General features: G+C 39.8%; 1 protein-coding gene across 1 annotated transcript in view; it reads right to left on the bottom strand.

Moving 5' to 3' along the window:
• sgcd (sarcoglycan, delta (dystrophin-associated glycoprotein)) overlaps window positions 1–15,753 on the bottom strand; it is a 193,481-nt gene that overhangs the window by 137,913 nt on the left and 39,815 nt on the right. Inside the window, exon 2 of the mRNA XM_055148588.1 lies at window positions 11,875–12,060. Coding sequence (XP_055004563.1) covers window positions 11,875–12,060 — 186 coding nt within the window. The remainder of the gene's footprint in view (window positions 1–11,874; window positions 12,061–15,753) is intronic.

Genomic DNA, 15,753 nt, shown 5'->3' with positions numbered 1-15,753 from the left:
TCCATCTCGACCGCTTTGTTTACTGTTGTGCTGTACCACAAAAGGGACCCATTCATGGCTTCACAGTAAGATGGCTGCTACCACGACCACAGAGACCAAAGAATCCACAGTTGTAGACGACATGTTGGATTTTTGGACAAAGCTTGTCACATCTGCTTACGTAAAAACTGGAAAAACTGGCGGAGACTACTGATGACGTATGTGATTGTTGAAGGGCTGTCAAAATTAGTAGGGGTTTCAAGGGACAAGGGGTAGAAATTAGAAATGGGATTGGTCCATAGTTATAGTATAGATATGTATTTTCTTTTAACCAGTTAGTGCCTTGGGTTTTTTGCATCTTTGTACTGACTTCCCTTCCCAAAGAGCACCACTGAGTTGGATCTACTGTGTATTATCCTCTGGAGGTCCAGGAAGCGCTTCTTCTGAAACATTTTTTATGTATTTTCTTGTGTTCTTGTGATTTTCAGCTCACATCAGGGATCTTCAGACTAATTGATACTTTGCAGTGACATGACACTGGGAGTGTTCTACATGTATCTCTGTGGTGGCATATTCAGTAGTTACCATGGAGACACAATGCACGCATTAGCAAACTCAGCCAAAAAAGGTTAAAGATAGTCCAAACTCAACAAATAATACAAAATTGTTTTAAACAGCTCATTTTAAGAAGCCAGGGATCAATACGTGCTTAGGTGTTTGATTGAATTTGAGTAACAAAGCTTCAGACAGAGCTTCACAGCTTTTCGTTGAGGGATCTACAACTTCTGGGGTTCTTGGAAAGTGTCTTGTGTGTTCCGATTCCTGACCTAGTCGCTGGAGAGAAATGAAACTGAGCGGAGGCACTAGGTGACACCAGCCTGGCTACTTGGTGAACTGATCTCTGAAAGGTGCTCTATAAATACATGCTACTCACTTACTTACTTTAAAGGTTCATTCCATAACTTTTCATTTGGGGTCACTTTTTTGTTTCAATGGCTATGTCAGAGTATGACATTAAACAGATCTACCTTACATTTATTCAACTATAGGTGATTTTATTGTTCAAAAACACTTAGAAAAACAGACATTCTGACCGTGAGTAACTTGTAACTTAAAAAACAAAGGTGTGGCTGTTTGCTGCAGGTGTTCCAAACAGTGGGAGCAGGTAGAGGGTGCCCTTGGAAAAAAGGATCAAAATTCAAACACAACAGGACTCCAGGCAGTCCAAAGAAGTAAAAAAAAGTTTTAAAAAATCACACGAGGAAAAGGGCTTTTAATTAAGCCCTGATGAAGACCAGTTAGGGTCGAAACATGTTGGCTTTGGCCATTTAAATAAAGGCCTTTTACTATATTTTTCCATGTGTGATTTTTTTTACTTTTTTACTTCTTTGGAGTGCCTGGAGTCCTGTTGTAACTTGTAACTTAGTTTGGTTTGGTCTCCATGATGATAGAAAGGTTTAAAGTCACACTGAGAAACATTTCTGACAAAACAATAGCATCTCTATCATAAAAGTTCCACAGTACACCTTTAAACACAACCACAGGGCATTAGAATATGATGATCTTGATCTGAAACTATTTTGATTTCATTCATTTGAACCTCTCTATATCTGGCCTCATTATCATTCAGTGGTGCGATCCTTGATTAAAACCTTGCGTAAACAGTGGGGTGACATGTAAATATTTCCTCTCTTATTTTCCAAACAGCTTCGAGCCGCGCACTGCCACCTATTGTTAGCCATCTCGCTGCTCCAGCTCCCCACGTATTCTAATTATGGAAGCCTTGCAGCATGCTAATACTCCCATTAGGGACAATGTATTTTATTAGTCACCCTCCTAGCGCTGGATTGTGAAAGTTAGCTTACTCTCTGTCAGATGTAATTAGCGTCTACAGCTATAACATCATTTCACAGTACTCAAACGCGCCGCACGCCCACTGCTTCATGCTCATTACAGCTTTCAATCCACTAAACGAATCGCCAAAGTTAAATTGAAATGTCTTTTTGTATCTCGAGATCTTCCGGTTGTGTCTCATTTGACCTTTTTTGTGTGTTTTTTTGTGTTTGCGTTGTAAGGAGCAGAGCGGTTTTAATTGCGCCCACAGCGAGCAGTAACTTTCAGGCATGAATCAGACGCGTTTGCGCTCAGGGAGGAAGAAGAGTTTAAGTTTGTTCAGGGAATGTTCACTGAGGAGCGTTTGAAAAGAGATGAGGAAGCTCTGGGGCCTTGTTCAGACAAAGTACCCGGATGAGTCAAAGTTGGTCAGACAGCTTAAACATTATATACCGGATCATTCTCATTTATATATGGCTTGATGTCTATTTGAAAAGGGGCATTATGTAACTTTCGTGCTGGTCTCCTTGGAGATGTTACTGCTTTGTCCAAATGCTCCACAGAACAGCATTGAACGCGTCTCTATTGTGGTTATCCAATGACAAGAGTTTTCACAAAGCCGATATATTTAGTGATGTAAAAATTCACTATAAATCTTAAATTCATTATAAAACTTAGGTCTGGCTGGTTTGTTTAGGCTATATTTATTGTTGTTCTACTGTTAAACTACTGCTATCAGCCTTTAGTGGTAAATAATTAATTAATACGTAAATGCCGATCATTCACACTTCTTTTCACAGATCATTTACATATCAATAAGGTCCAGTAATATGCGTACAGCCACTTTCGTTACTTTATTGTAGGCCAATGTAAGAGACAGCAGCCTGTTTATGTGTGGTGCTAACTAAAAAAACTAAAGTAGCTTCAAAAACTGACAAATTTGCAACACTCACCGCTCAAACAGGCTCCTCTCAAATCACAAGTCTTCACAAATAAGTGTCCTTTCGATCCTGACTGAAAACGGATCATCCGTATAATATAATCCAGCATGTTGACAGGGGCAGTACAGAGTCACAGATGCAGACAACTTACAAATTAATAAATACTGATGCAGTGCTACATATTTGGACATTTATCTGTCTGTAAATTGGAGTAAATACACATAATATAGAGAGTCTAAGCTTTATAATGAGGTGCCCACATGTATTATCGGCCTATATCGGCAAGATTTAGGCCAATAACCGATATGTCTCCAAGTGCCCATATCGGCCAATAATATCAGCCAACCATATATCGGTCGGGTCCTAATTCTTACTGTTGGCGGGGTCTCCAGAGTGCGTCACCTGCTTGTCTTGGCAAGTTTAAAGCCATACTGTGGAATATTCTAAACTCTTTTTTGTATTTCACTGTCAACTGTGGAAGTTAGGAAAGAACAATTTCAAGTTATTTTTCCCATTGTTGGAGGCTTATGTGGTAACTGCAAAGTATAATCATATATTTTCTTCCATCCATCCATTTTCTTCCTCTTATCCAGGGCAGGGTCGCGGGGGCAGCAGTCTAAGCAGGGACTCCTAGACTTCCCTCAGCCCGGACACTTCCTCCAGCTCCTCCGGGGGACCCTGAGGCGTTCCCAGGCCAGCCGAGAGACAAAGGCTGAATCCCATTACACCCGTTGGCCATACCACTCTCCCCTACCCCTCCATTTTGCCCGTTCACGTGTAGAAGGAGGGGTGTCCCAGTTACCGTTATGGCAGAGGGGTAGGGGAAAGTGGTAGGGCTACATACCCCTCCAAACGAAGATTTTTCTGAGGCACACTTCAAACGGACTGGTACGAGAAAAGGCAAGAGGGCTGCTACTATGACCACAGAGACCAAAGAAGTTCACAAACTGTAGACGGTATGTTGGATTTCTGGCAAAAGCTCGTCACGTCCGCTTACGTAAAAACTGGCGGATGTGACTGTTGAAGGGCTGTCCCAATTTGCAGGGGTTTACTTTCAACCCCTACAGCTGTTTTTCAGTTTCAAAGGGCAAGGGATAGAAATTAGAAATGGGATTGGCCCATAGTTATAGTATAGATATATATTTTCTTGTGTTATGATTTTCAGCTCACATCAGGGCTGTTCAGGCTAATTGACACTTTGCAATGACGCTGAGGGTGTTCTACGTGCATCTCTATGGTGGAATATTGAGTAGTTACCATGGAGACACAATGTACACATTAGCAAACACAACCAGAAAAGTTTTAAGATAGTCCAAACCCAAGAAAACAGTTTTAAACAGCTCATTTTAAGGAGCCGGGGATCAATACATGATTAAGTGTTTGATTGAATTTGAGTAACAAAGCTTCAGACAGAGCAGTGCCTACAGTTAACTTCACAACCTCAGGGAAATGCTATTCACATCAGCTGCAAAATATCAATATATCACATTTTTGAAAGTTTTTAATCAAGTTTAAACTGATGTGGGTGGACTCTATTTACTTTTGCTTTAGAAATAGCTGTAATTGTCATCCAAAAGCAAAACGAAAACAAATCCATATAAATTAATAAATCCAAATGTTACAAAAAAATTGTCTTTAAGATCACAAAGTGCCAATTCTACCTTTTGCTAAACGTGGGACAAAATGAGCAGATTACTTGCCCAAAATGCTGCAATCAAGGACAAAATGGACGCCACTTTCTGTCCGCAACAATCGCCAAAAACTCTGTGACAGGGAGAGGAGATACCAGCACCAGGCCAGCCGCTATCAGTGCAAAGTGGACACATAATATGCCTTATTTGAGAAAAATGTCCAGTAATTTGTGCAGGTTTTGAGTGGAACAGATGGCGTAAGATGAAGTACGAGGATCTGCAGGGTTTGAGGAGGCAGAGCGCTCCTGCTTAAATGAGACTTTTATGATAAATGGCACACAGAATGAAAGCTGTCACTGGTGAAATTGAAAAGGTACATCTTAAGCTCACATCGCTACACTCTGATTTGTTCAAGGATTTGGGATAAAAATGGTTGATTTGGTTTTCCTTTGTGACAGAGGGAGCGGAGGGCGAGCCAGAGATGAAGATTTAGATTGGAGTGGAAAGAAAAAATAAATAAAAATCTGCTCCAAATTGTATGTTTGAGGCAGTTGGTACTGTTAATTAAAAATGAATTATTTGAAAATGCTGTTTAATTAGATGTGGACAATACAATGGTCTACTTGTGTCACAAGGTTCTGCTTTTATATTAAGGAAAAATACAAAATGAATTATTTTAAGAAACATATTGAGGAAAAGATGTACTACTACTAATAATAATTTGCTTGTACAGTTCTTTCTAAACCTTGTTTTAAAAGTGCATTATAAATAAAGATTTATTTATTATTATTGATAACGAGTCATATTTGTACCACACTTTACAGGCTGGTCGAAGCCTCTCAAACTCACTCCATACTTGGTGGTGGTAAACTACTGTTGTAGCCACAGCTGCCCTGGCACAGACTGACAAAACCAGTGCTGCCAGTCCAGCTCCTCTCCAACTATTACCAATCGTCTTCAACAACAGAACGTGGTATGAGCGAGAACTGTTAAATTAATAGGCATTTATATGGCTCAAAATACTTTCATTCTTACTGTGAACGAGGCCACCTCTCCACAGATCTGACCTGTATCTTGGACCTAGTTGTGTCACCTGCATGTCTCCATGGAGATAAATTATTTTAATGTCAGATTGTAGAACATTCCAGGCAAAGCAAAAGTATTTTGATGGACACAAGCACAAAATCATCTTTAAAACATCCATTACAAGATATAACTTCTTGTTGTTTCTCTTGCTTTTGGAATGGAAAATTCTAGTTTTATTATTTCATACAATGGAAAATTCAGTCAGAAATGAACAGCAAAAAATAAAAGGGTTTCCATAAAAACTTTCAGACTCAAGTTGACACCAAAACTATCTTCTATGGACAACTGGTGCGTCCCTGCACCACACTTGTCTGTATGCAACAGCACACACGCTGTTCTGGGACCATCGTCAATTATTTATTTGCATTTACCTGATTTACTTCCTGTTTATGTTGAAGCAGATTGCAGACGATTTATTTAGATTTTAATCCGATCTGATCACGGAAAATTAACAGCTTGAAGTTTGGTCCCAAGATGAAGAGTGTGTGTCTCATTCCTAAACCAGAACCTTGTGTCTCTCTTCACTCTTTCTTCTTCTTCTTTCATTCAGATTCTCGCCATTGGCCTGACCTTGCCAAACTCACAGGTGCCTCTCCAGACCTGCCCACATGAATAAACAACGCTCCCCGGGACCCTGGGCTCCAGAGAGGGGGGAAGGTCAGCGCCCTCTACCCCACTGTTGAGAGCCCAACTCAGGCAGAGCTGAGGCAGAGCAGCCCCTCTCCGACGCCCCCTATGGGACGAGGAGGGCCGAACCGCTGCAGGGCTTGTGATGTGGGGAGATTTAAAAAGAGCCAGTGTTAAATTTTTATAGCACAACATATTAAATGGTGGAGAAAATAAGGCGTCTTTTCATCCGTCATTGTCTGCTGGTAATGAGCTTAGTATTAAAACAGATTAATACTGTTGCTATTTTATTTAATACTGTCATTTTTTATTAGTATGTTTTATCAATCAAGAGAATATTTCAGTGAATATGAGGTCTACTTTCATAAAATAAAACCTCTGTAAAAGCTTGTGAGGGTAGAATACTATTCTGAGCTTCAAAACACTTCTAATAACCTGACTGTGCTCCTTTTGCAGCCCTTCAACACCCCCACGGCTGGAGTCGACTTAAGAAATTATACTTATACTTCACTAAAAACATGTTATGATGATTAATTAGGTGACAAAAAAGCTTCTAAAAGCTCTAAAAGTATTACGTATCACTATGCATCTGACCCAACTTTACTCACAAAACTACAGCTTATGCAGAAAAAAGCACAAGGAAACAACACATTTATATATAAATACAGGTGGAACAGAGTACTTTGAGCTTTGATAATGCATGGTTACTGTAACGTGTGAAATAAACAAAACACAACTCCGAATATGTTTTTGATGAGGTAACAACGTTCTAACAGGACTTAAAGCTCACAAGAGACAATTTGCATAATATAGGACCTTTAAACTTGCATCATAAATTCAACAAGAATTTTTACATATAAGTATTAAAAACGCACTCACTAACTTCCCTCTGCTGTTGTCCCATATAAAATCCTTATAATATAAAATAATAAGTCAACAAACATAAATTTTGATCACCTTAGAGACCATCGGCAGATAAATCGACTAAACTACTAACGCCGTACAGTCCTCCACCTCACCCATCCAAAAGACTAACCGGGATTAACCCAGGACCAGTATGAAGGCAGTCTCATCATTATGTCAAACCAGATATTGTTTGCCTGACCAGCCAGTCTTTTCTGGCCTGATTCATCAGCTGGTTTCATCAGATGGAAACTGTCTGACATTGCAGCATTAAGATTTGTTCGCTCGACGGTAACTTTTTTGTTTAACCATTCGCTGCTGTTTGGTTGTGACGTATGTAATGTGCCAAATCCCGTAGGAAGAAGCAACGTCAACGTTATTGCAACGGCAATAACGTCTTTCCCCTTGTTAAAATTCACCAAACTTTCTTTTTGTTCCAGCTTTAAATCCTCGATCTCGAGAACCGTTGCCAACACAGAATGTATGTCTTCGTCTACATCCATCTCGACCACTTTGTTTACTGTTGTGCTGTTCCACAAAAGGGACCAGTCATGGCTTCACAGCTCTTGACGTTCTTGCACTTGACGGAGCAGCTCTGAATTTCATTATAGTGTATAATGACAATAAATACTTTCTATTCTTTCTATGCTATTCTATTCTGTTCTCTTTGCCGATTGGCTGGTGCTGTCTAGTGTATTCTGATTCCTGACCTAGTTGCTGGAGAGAAATGAAATTGAGCGGAGGCACTAGGTGGCACCATCCTGGCTAAGTCTCTTCTACATTCTGTTCGAATCCAGAAGGATCTGGAACAGGACAATACAACATGAAAATGCTCCGTCCAAACTTGAGAAGATCCAACCACAACCGCTCATTTGTATCATGTGTCTCAGATGCGGAAGACATTTCCTTTCGAAAATGCTCGTAATATTGAGAACAAAATAACTTATTTTACCTGAAATAAGTAATAGTTTGGTGCTTTGATTGTTGATTCTATAAAAATCCGCACAGTTTCTCAGCCATGTTTGTCTTTGACATAAGTAGGACATCAGGGATACAGGATACAGATCCAGAGCCTTGTCTTTGTAAAGTTTTGTCAGAGGCTTGTGGTTCTGGCTGGTCAGGTAAAAAAACTATTGGTCCTTTACTATTACAAGTACAGTTGGAAATAGGTAATAGGACCGTTTGATTACTGTAGTTTACTCAGCACCGTGCCGCTCCTGTGTGCTTACGCTTTAAACTTCCATTGTGAAACACTCATGTTTAATTCAAAGTCAGAAAACTGTACCCAGTCACCAACCCACAGACCACAGACCAGCGCACAGCAGAGATTTGAACTAAAAATACCTCTTCTTGTGATTGAAGTTTCGATGGTCCTTTCCCATCATGCACCCCTTTCCGTCACATGACCCCGATTCAGGTCAAGCCTCTCCAATCTCCTCCAGCGCGGCTAAAAGCATTTCCTTGTCAAGAGCTCGAGCTAGCGGCTAAGGTTAGCGGCTAGGGTTAGCGGCTAAACGTATTTGCCAAATTATCTGTGAAATGAATTGATTTTGTTGGGTAAAAGGTGCAATTGAAAGGCAAAAGACAGACACTTGGCAGCTCCCAGGAGGAACCCGAGTGTTTCTGAATGACGCTATGATTCAGCTCTATCTTGAAATTATACGGGCCAAAATCACTCAACTGCATTTCCATCTCATCGTGGATTTCCAGAAACTCTCACTTTGCACAGAAATGATGTTAGCTGAAAAGACGACATCAGGCTAAAGCTATAGACTGTTACACAAGTTATACAGAAACTTCTTGGCGAGAAAACTTTCAAATCGAGCCCCACGGTTGGTTAAATACAGCAGACAAATAGGATTGCATTTTTTGTATATTTAAATTGAAAAGCACTTCCTAGAAAATGATGCAACTGATGCAAGTGGAGAAGTCTGGGAAATAACGCCGTAACAAAAAGTATAGGCTTTTTCCTTCTCCATAAAATATTTTAAAACAGCATCCATTTGCATTAAGACTTCTGATTTTTAAGATCTTAGAAGCATGAAAACAGAACTTTGCAGTGGTCCAAAGTTATTCCTCACTTACGTTTTGCATTCTGGGTATCCTAATTATTCACTATGATGAGTTAAAAGGTAAAGCCAAACATAACTAGCATCCTAAAGCGCACTTCCTGATTATCAGTCAACAGCTTTCTTTATTAATTAGACGCAAACAGCACCCAAAAGACGTATTTTGACCTCAAGTGCTGCTTATAAAATGTATCTGTACTGGGGCAAGACACATTTTGCTTAAATAAGTCAAATGTAAAAGTAAAAAGATTTTTCCTCTGAGATAAAATTTGCAATTTACTGAAGCAAGTAAACTATAGCCATATCCCAGCAGAATAACCTTCCAAATTAAGTAAGCATCACATTTTCTATTCCTTCATTACTGAAATATAAAGAGAATTCAGAAAGAAACTGGTCTTTTAAATGTGAAGATATGGCCCCCAGCTCCTCTGAGGAAAGGTCTCACTAAAACTTCTAGATCCAAGTTCACAATGAAGTTCATGACTTGAAACTCAAAACTATAAGTATACTAACTTTATTTTCTCCATTCAATATTGATACTTTGCAGCTCTTTGCAGTCTCTGGGGTGTGACGTTAGACTTTAATCTCACATCACTGGGACCTGGCTTCCTTCTAGAGACAAAAATCAGACTCCTGTGACATAAATCCTTTTTTCAGCAACATTTCAAAGTTATACATTAACGCGATTGGGATTTAGGTTAAAGGACACATATTATGTATTATTTGTATTGTTGTGTATATTGTTATTTAATGCCATACTGTGGGACATTATAGACAAAGCAATAACATCTCAAAGAAGCATGGGAACCTGTGATGGGGCTCCATTAAAAATTCAGGCAAGATCGAATTTCCAAAGGCAGGTGGATTTACTGTGCCAGTGTCCAAAGTGGCAAAAATCCCCAAACAGTGCAAAAATACGTACAGTGAGCAAAAATGCCCAGCAAAAGAAAATGGGTCGAGTTCAGCTTCAACTCAGGTCCCATTTTAAGTTGATCTTCACATAGCGCACTGATGTCAGCCAACAGGTAAGAGCTGCATGTGGAGTAAACTATTCTAACTTGTTATAGTGTGCACCCTCGTCAAATGAGTAGCGGAGGAAAGACGGAGAAAAGGTGTTAATAGGGCATACGCTGTGTGTGGATGAAACAGCGGGGAAAACGAGTAGTGAACTAGTGTGTGCGGGATGAATCATGGGCATTGCAGGCCGTGGTTACATTTAAGGGCTTAGAATCATAGACTCTACGCCCTATTCGCTAGGGATAAGTACAACCTGGGGACGTCTTGTTATTTGCAAATTATCGCGGCACCTCTGTGTTACTTGCAGCACATTCACACGGGATAAGCAAAGTCCGTAAATGACTCTATTTTACTGACACACTGACTGAGATTGAAAGAGAAAAGAATGCGGAAAGAACGCAATTACAACAACAAACACTGAGAAGCAGATTCGCACAGGACTTGTATTAACACCGGACGTCTGTGTTTAGCAAAGTAGTAGTTAATTTGCAGCGAATTTTTTACTTTACAAATTACAGACATGGCGCATTCGCACAGGATTAAGATCTCAGGCATTCTCCACAATTATTACAAATCACCAAAGGTCCACAGGTAAAACTAATCCTGTGAGAATAGAGCATTACATAGGAAGCATTCACATAAACAAACCACATGCAAAACTATATACAGTGGTCCCTCGTTTATCGCGGGAGTTACGTTCTAACAATAACTTGCGATAGGTGAAATCTGTGAAGTAGTTAACTTTATATTTTACAATTATTATCTGTTTTGAGTCTGTAAAACCCCTCACCACACACTTTATAGACTTTTCTCAGACAGGACAGGTGCAACTCTTTTTGCATCCTTCTTAAAACTTATTGCTGCTGTTGTCCTTATGTTATTTTGCTCCTTCTTTCTAACAAACCGAAGATTAATTTATTCCGTAATAGAGCAGCGCATAGTCCTGCACAGAGACCCGCACAGTACAGCACTGCACCTGCCTTAACCCACGATTATATCAAACTTTTGCGCTGCATACGCCACAGACTGAATTAAAAACCAGGACTAACCCAGGACTAACCTAGGACTGATTCCAGGACTGAAGACGAGGACTAAACTAGGACTGAACTAGGGCTAAAACAGGACTAAACCAGGACTCACTGTTGGGATGGGCTCGGAGGTGACCGCGGCAGAAAGGACAGGCTCAGAGCTTCGCACCTCACAGAGCTAATCGTGGCCGTCGCCAATCGCGGCCGTCGCCAATCGCACGTTGCAGACACCCTGCTCTGAGTTCTCTCTTTTAAATCCAAGATTAGACCTGGTTTAGTCCTGGTGTAGTCCTGGTGTAATCCTGGTGTAGTCCTGGTGTAGTCCTGCTTCAGTAACGACCTGCCCGCATACCCAACGTAATCAGGACACAGGAGGGAGGGACACAATATGCGTTCACATACTGTAAAAAAAATTGCACCAAAAAAAATCCACGAAACAGCGAAACCGCAAAAGGTGAACCATGATATAGCGAGGGACGACTGTATTCACAAAACTGAGACTACACCTGGAACGAAACCAAGACTGTATGTACCAGGGCTCAACAAAGATCATAACAGGACCAAACCAAGTCTACATTAGGAATGAACTGAACTCAGACCAGGATCAAACCAGAAGTGTAAACGCACCCTAAACAAAATATGAAGACTCAGAAACACTCTATTATCTACTATTCCCAGTTCAGCCGCAGCAGTTGCTTTCACCCAAACATATTTTCCACATTGAAATACACTGAAGCTGAAGTTGAAGCAGTGGACTTACTATGGTGAAGTTCATGACCTTGAGGATCCAGATGGTGAGGGCCAAGTTGATGAGGATGAGGATCATGAGGAGAAGGACGAAGAAGTACAGGCAGCGTTTCCTCCAGCCATAGATCCCCACTTTGTAGATCTGAGGTTTGTCCGAGCTCTGCACATTGTTCCTATGAGAGCACTGTTCCTGGGTCATCTGTAACAATACACACACAGACAGACAGGGGGCGCTGTGGTTAGAGGCTGCAGGGTCAAAATACATTAACATTCGGTCAAAAGCAGTACAATGTATTTAAAGAGCCCATATTACGCTAAAATGGTGTCCCAGGAAGGGCTCTACTGTGTTTTTAGACTTCACTAGAATCATTTGGATAATTTCAGCCCTGGAATTGCCAATCTCTGATGAACTAAAAGGAAGCTATTAACTTAAAAACTACCACTTCATGACATCACAAGGTGGAAAAGAGCATTTTGAGCTTTGTACATGTAGACAGACTAATAATGCAGGGTTACTCAAACATGTGAATGAAACAAAACACAACTACAAGTACGTTTGTGATGAGTTAACAACATTATAACATGATTTAAAGCTCACAAGAGACAACTTTGCAAAATATGGAACCTTGGACATAATATGGTTTTGGTCAAACTTTTTTAAATACTTTTTATTTATTCAGGTTTTCAGGTTTTGTGTAGTAAAAAACAAACAAACAAATGCAACCAATACAAAGCTTGGGGCACTGTTCCACTACAACAAGGATGTCGAATTGTGGATCATGTCTCTTTTTGTTTATATTCCAACCATTTGGTCTAACGTTTAATGAAGAAATGTCCTTTGAGTTATATATATAAAAAGTCAGTCATTCTATTGAATATATTTCTACTATAATGTCTAGCCACTGATTCATGGTGGGTCCGTTTTAAGCCAGCTTCTTGTTATTGCTTTTTTAGATGCCAATGTCAGAATCTTAAAAAGGTATCTGTCCATTTTTTCGATCACTTCTCCAGGCAGAAGGCCCAAGAAAAATATCTTTGGTCCTTAGGGACAAAATAAGTCAAGATCGTATCAGTTTTTTAAAACACATTGTCCCAGAATGATTTTAATTTTGTACATGTCCAAAAAATATGGGAGTGATTGACGTTTGAGTGGCCACACTGTCTCTAGCAATGACAATCAAGCCCTTGTTCTCTGGCAGTGATTTGAGGAGTAATAAAGAATCGTATAAGGCACTTTCACCCAAATTCCCTCCACCTTTAAGAGCTAGTTGTTGTTTGTTGAAAGTTCTGATTATTTTAATGATAAAGTGGATGGAAAGCTGAATTCCATGACTGACAACAATTGATCTATTTTTCTTCTATTTTTCACACGTTGTCATTTCTTATTCAGAAATGTTCAAAGGCTTGATCAAATTCATGCATGTAAACAACAGCTGATGTGTTGATGTGTTCTCCATCTGACTCAGAGAGAAGACACATGTGCAGATGATTATAAAACCCTATATGGTCCTATATATGTTTACAATACGCCCTACAGACATATGTGAGTCCACTGGTATCAATAATTGCCTCCCTCATTTCCCTACCTCCTGTCGCCAGGCAAGAAAGCAACCACAAACCAGAACACTTGAAATTTTAAACATGGTGTGAACTAAAAATCACCCAGACTCAGGGAGAATATGCAAACTCCACGCTGGACTTTAAAGGTCCAGGTGCAGTTGTATATTTTTTTTTCCAAATAAACGCTGAGTCTAATGCAGTCTAATCCAGCAGTCATTCTGGCTGCTGCTGAGGAGCTGCTCAAACTCCCATTTCCTGTTTTTTGTGCTTTAATTAACTAAGATATCATGATTAGTGCAGCAACACCACAGAGAGCACGATGTTTATAGCCGGCACAGGAGCAGTTTGACTTCAGGTCAGTCCTGCCTTTACCAGACTGGTTGTGAAACTCGGAATGGATAGGCTATATTCTCTGTGCTGTGTCCGATCACTGAAAAAGTGGCGGAACAGATGACGTTCCTTCAAAGTAACATAAAAAAGAAAGATGGCGCAACATAGCGTACAGGAAATGGAAGCAATTTTTAAGAGTTTTGGTAAATTACTTCAGTTTGGCAATTCGGAGAAAGCCAGGAATGTCATCGTAGCTGCTGTGGCGTAAGAGGAAAGTTGTGGCAAAGGGGTGAGGAAAGTCAGTAGTTGCCAGGCCATCATATAATGGCAACGCCTCCTCCGTGGCATGCAGTAAAAACTGTAAATTATTGTCATACTGGCTAAAAGAATTTGAGTACCATATTTTCCCACTGTTTCTGACCAAGATTTTTGTGAGGAAGGAATTAATCACCTGCCCCAAATTGCGGCCTGGTCTCATATAAATGCCTGGTCTGTCAAGTGAGTGAAACAAATAAACCCCCTGGCTATTATTTGGTGTTTTACGGTATGCAAATTTGACTCTTGTGAGCTTTTAGTCATATTATAATGCTGTTACCTCAACAAAATCTAGGGATGTAACAATAACTGAAACATTGTGATATCGTATTGTCAAAAGTCTCACAATAATATCATGGGCTGTCACAATATATCGAATCAAGTTCCATCGCTTAAATGCATGTTTTTATAGAAGCAACAGCTTATAAACATCTGGAACTACATTTCCCATAATTCATTTCAGTGCAAACAACATGAAGAAATATGTTTTTTCACTTGAATTCTTGGGATTATGACGGAAATAATTCACACCAAATTCTTGTCAGGGTATTTTCAAAAGCAAAAAAGTGTCTTTAATCATTAGCATCTTCAAAATATCACAATAAATATCGTACCGTGAGCTGCAGATTGTGATAACATCGTACTGTGAGATTTGGAGATTTGGACATTGTTATATCATTAAAATATGATAATAAATGACTGCTCAAAACATTTTATAATGTCAGTCTTGTTCTTATGTATAATATTGTAACATCGTGAGCTTTACCATGATATCGAAATAAATATTGTACCGTGAGGTTCATACCAGTGACGATATCGTATCGTGAGACTTGGATATTGTTGCATCCCCATCAAAAACATATCTAGAGTTGTGTTTTTTTGTTTTTTTTTACATTCACATACAATATCTTTGAGTAAGTCTTTATTATTAACCTATCTACATCTCCTAAGCTTAAAATGCTCTATTCCACCTTGTGATGTCATGAAGGAGTAGTTTTTAAGTTTACAGCTACATTATAACTTGTGTTCAGCAGAGTTCAGCAGTTTAAAGTTTTAGCAGTTTAGTGGAGCACTTCCTGTATTACCACATGACTTCACAAGGTGGAGCAGAGTGTTTTCAGTGTTTTTGAGAGAAGAACTCAGCCTAAATAAACAAGGTTTGTGTCTTGAACATGTGTGAATGAAACAAAACACAACCCTAGGTATATTTTTGATGAGGAAATATCATTGCATCCACCAGGAAAGTTCCATAGTGCAGCTTTATTAATTTCTCATCACACGTCTCCCATCATTTTCACAAATTTACGCACACCCTGTTATTATAAAGTCAATGAGCACAGCTGAAATCTGTTTAAACGGCCATTTTCCTTTGTCTCTGTGCCCGGTCTGTTTTGTATTCATGCTCTCCCTGCGTCGCCTCCATTTGGTAGATTTGTAGCAACACCATCCCTGCTATCTTTCCCCCCTCTGTAGACAATTCAGGAAAACAATAACTGGACATAAGCATTCTCAGCACGGACCACCCCTGACGTCTATTGGGGTCTTTAGTTAGCTATCTTTTTGACTGACGATCATATAAGTGCCCCATCTCTCCATTATAGAGCGCGTAGCATTGATGTGAAGATGGCTACGATTAATGTTGATTCGAATTGTGTAGCGCAGGAGCCCGGCCCATTGTTAACTTAAA

Source organism: Boleophthalmus pectinirostris, unplaced genomic scaffold (genome assembly GCF_026225935.1).
Source record: "Boleophthalmus pectinirostris isolate CB_2022bp ecotype Guang Dong unplaced genomic scaffold, ASM2622593v1 HiC_scaffold_12, whole genome shotgun sequence".
Classification (NCBI taxonomy): Eukaryota; Metazoa; Chordata; class Actinopteri; order Gobiiformes; family Gobiidae; genus Boleophthalmus; species Boleophthalmus pectinirostris.
This window is presented reverse-complemented; position numbering and strand designations above follow the sequence as displayed.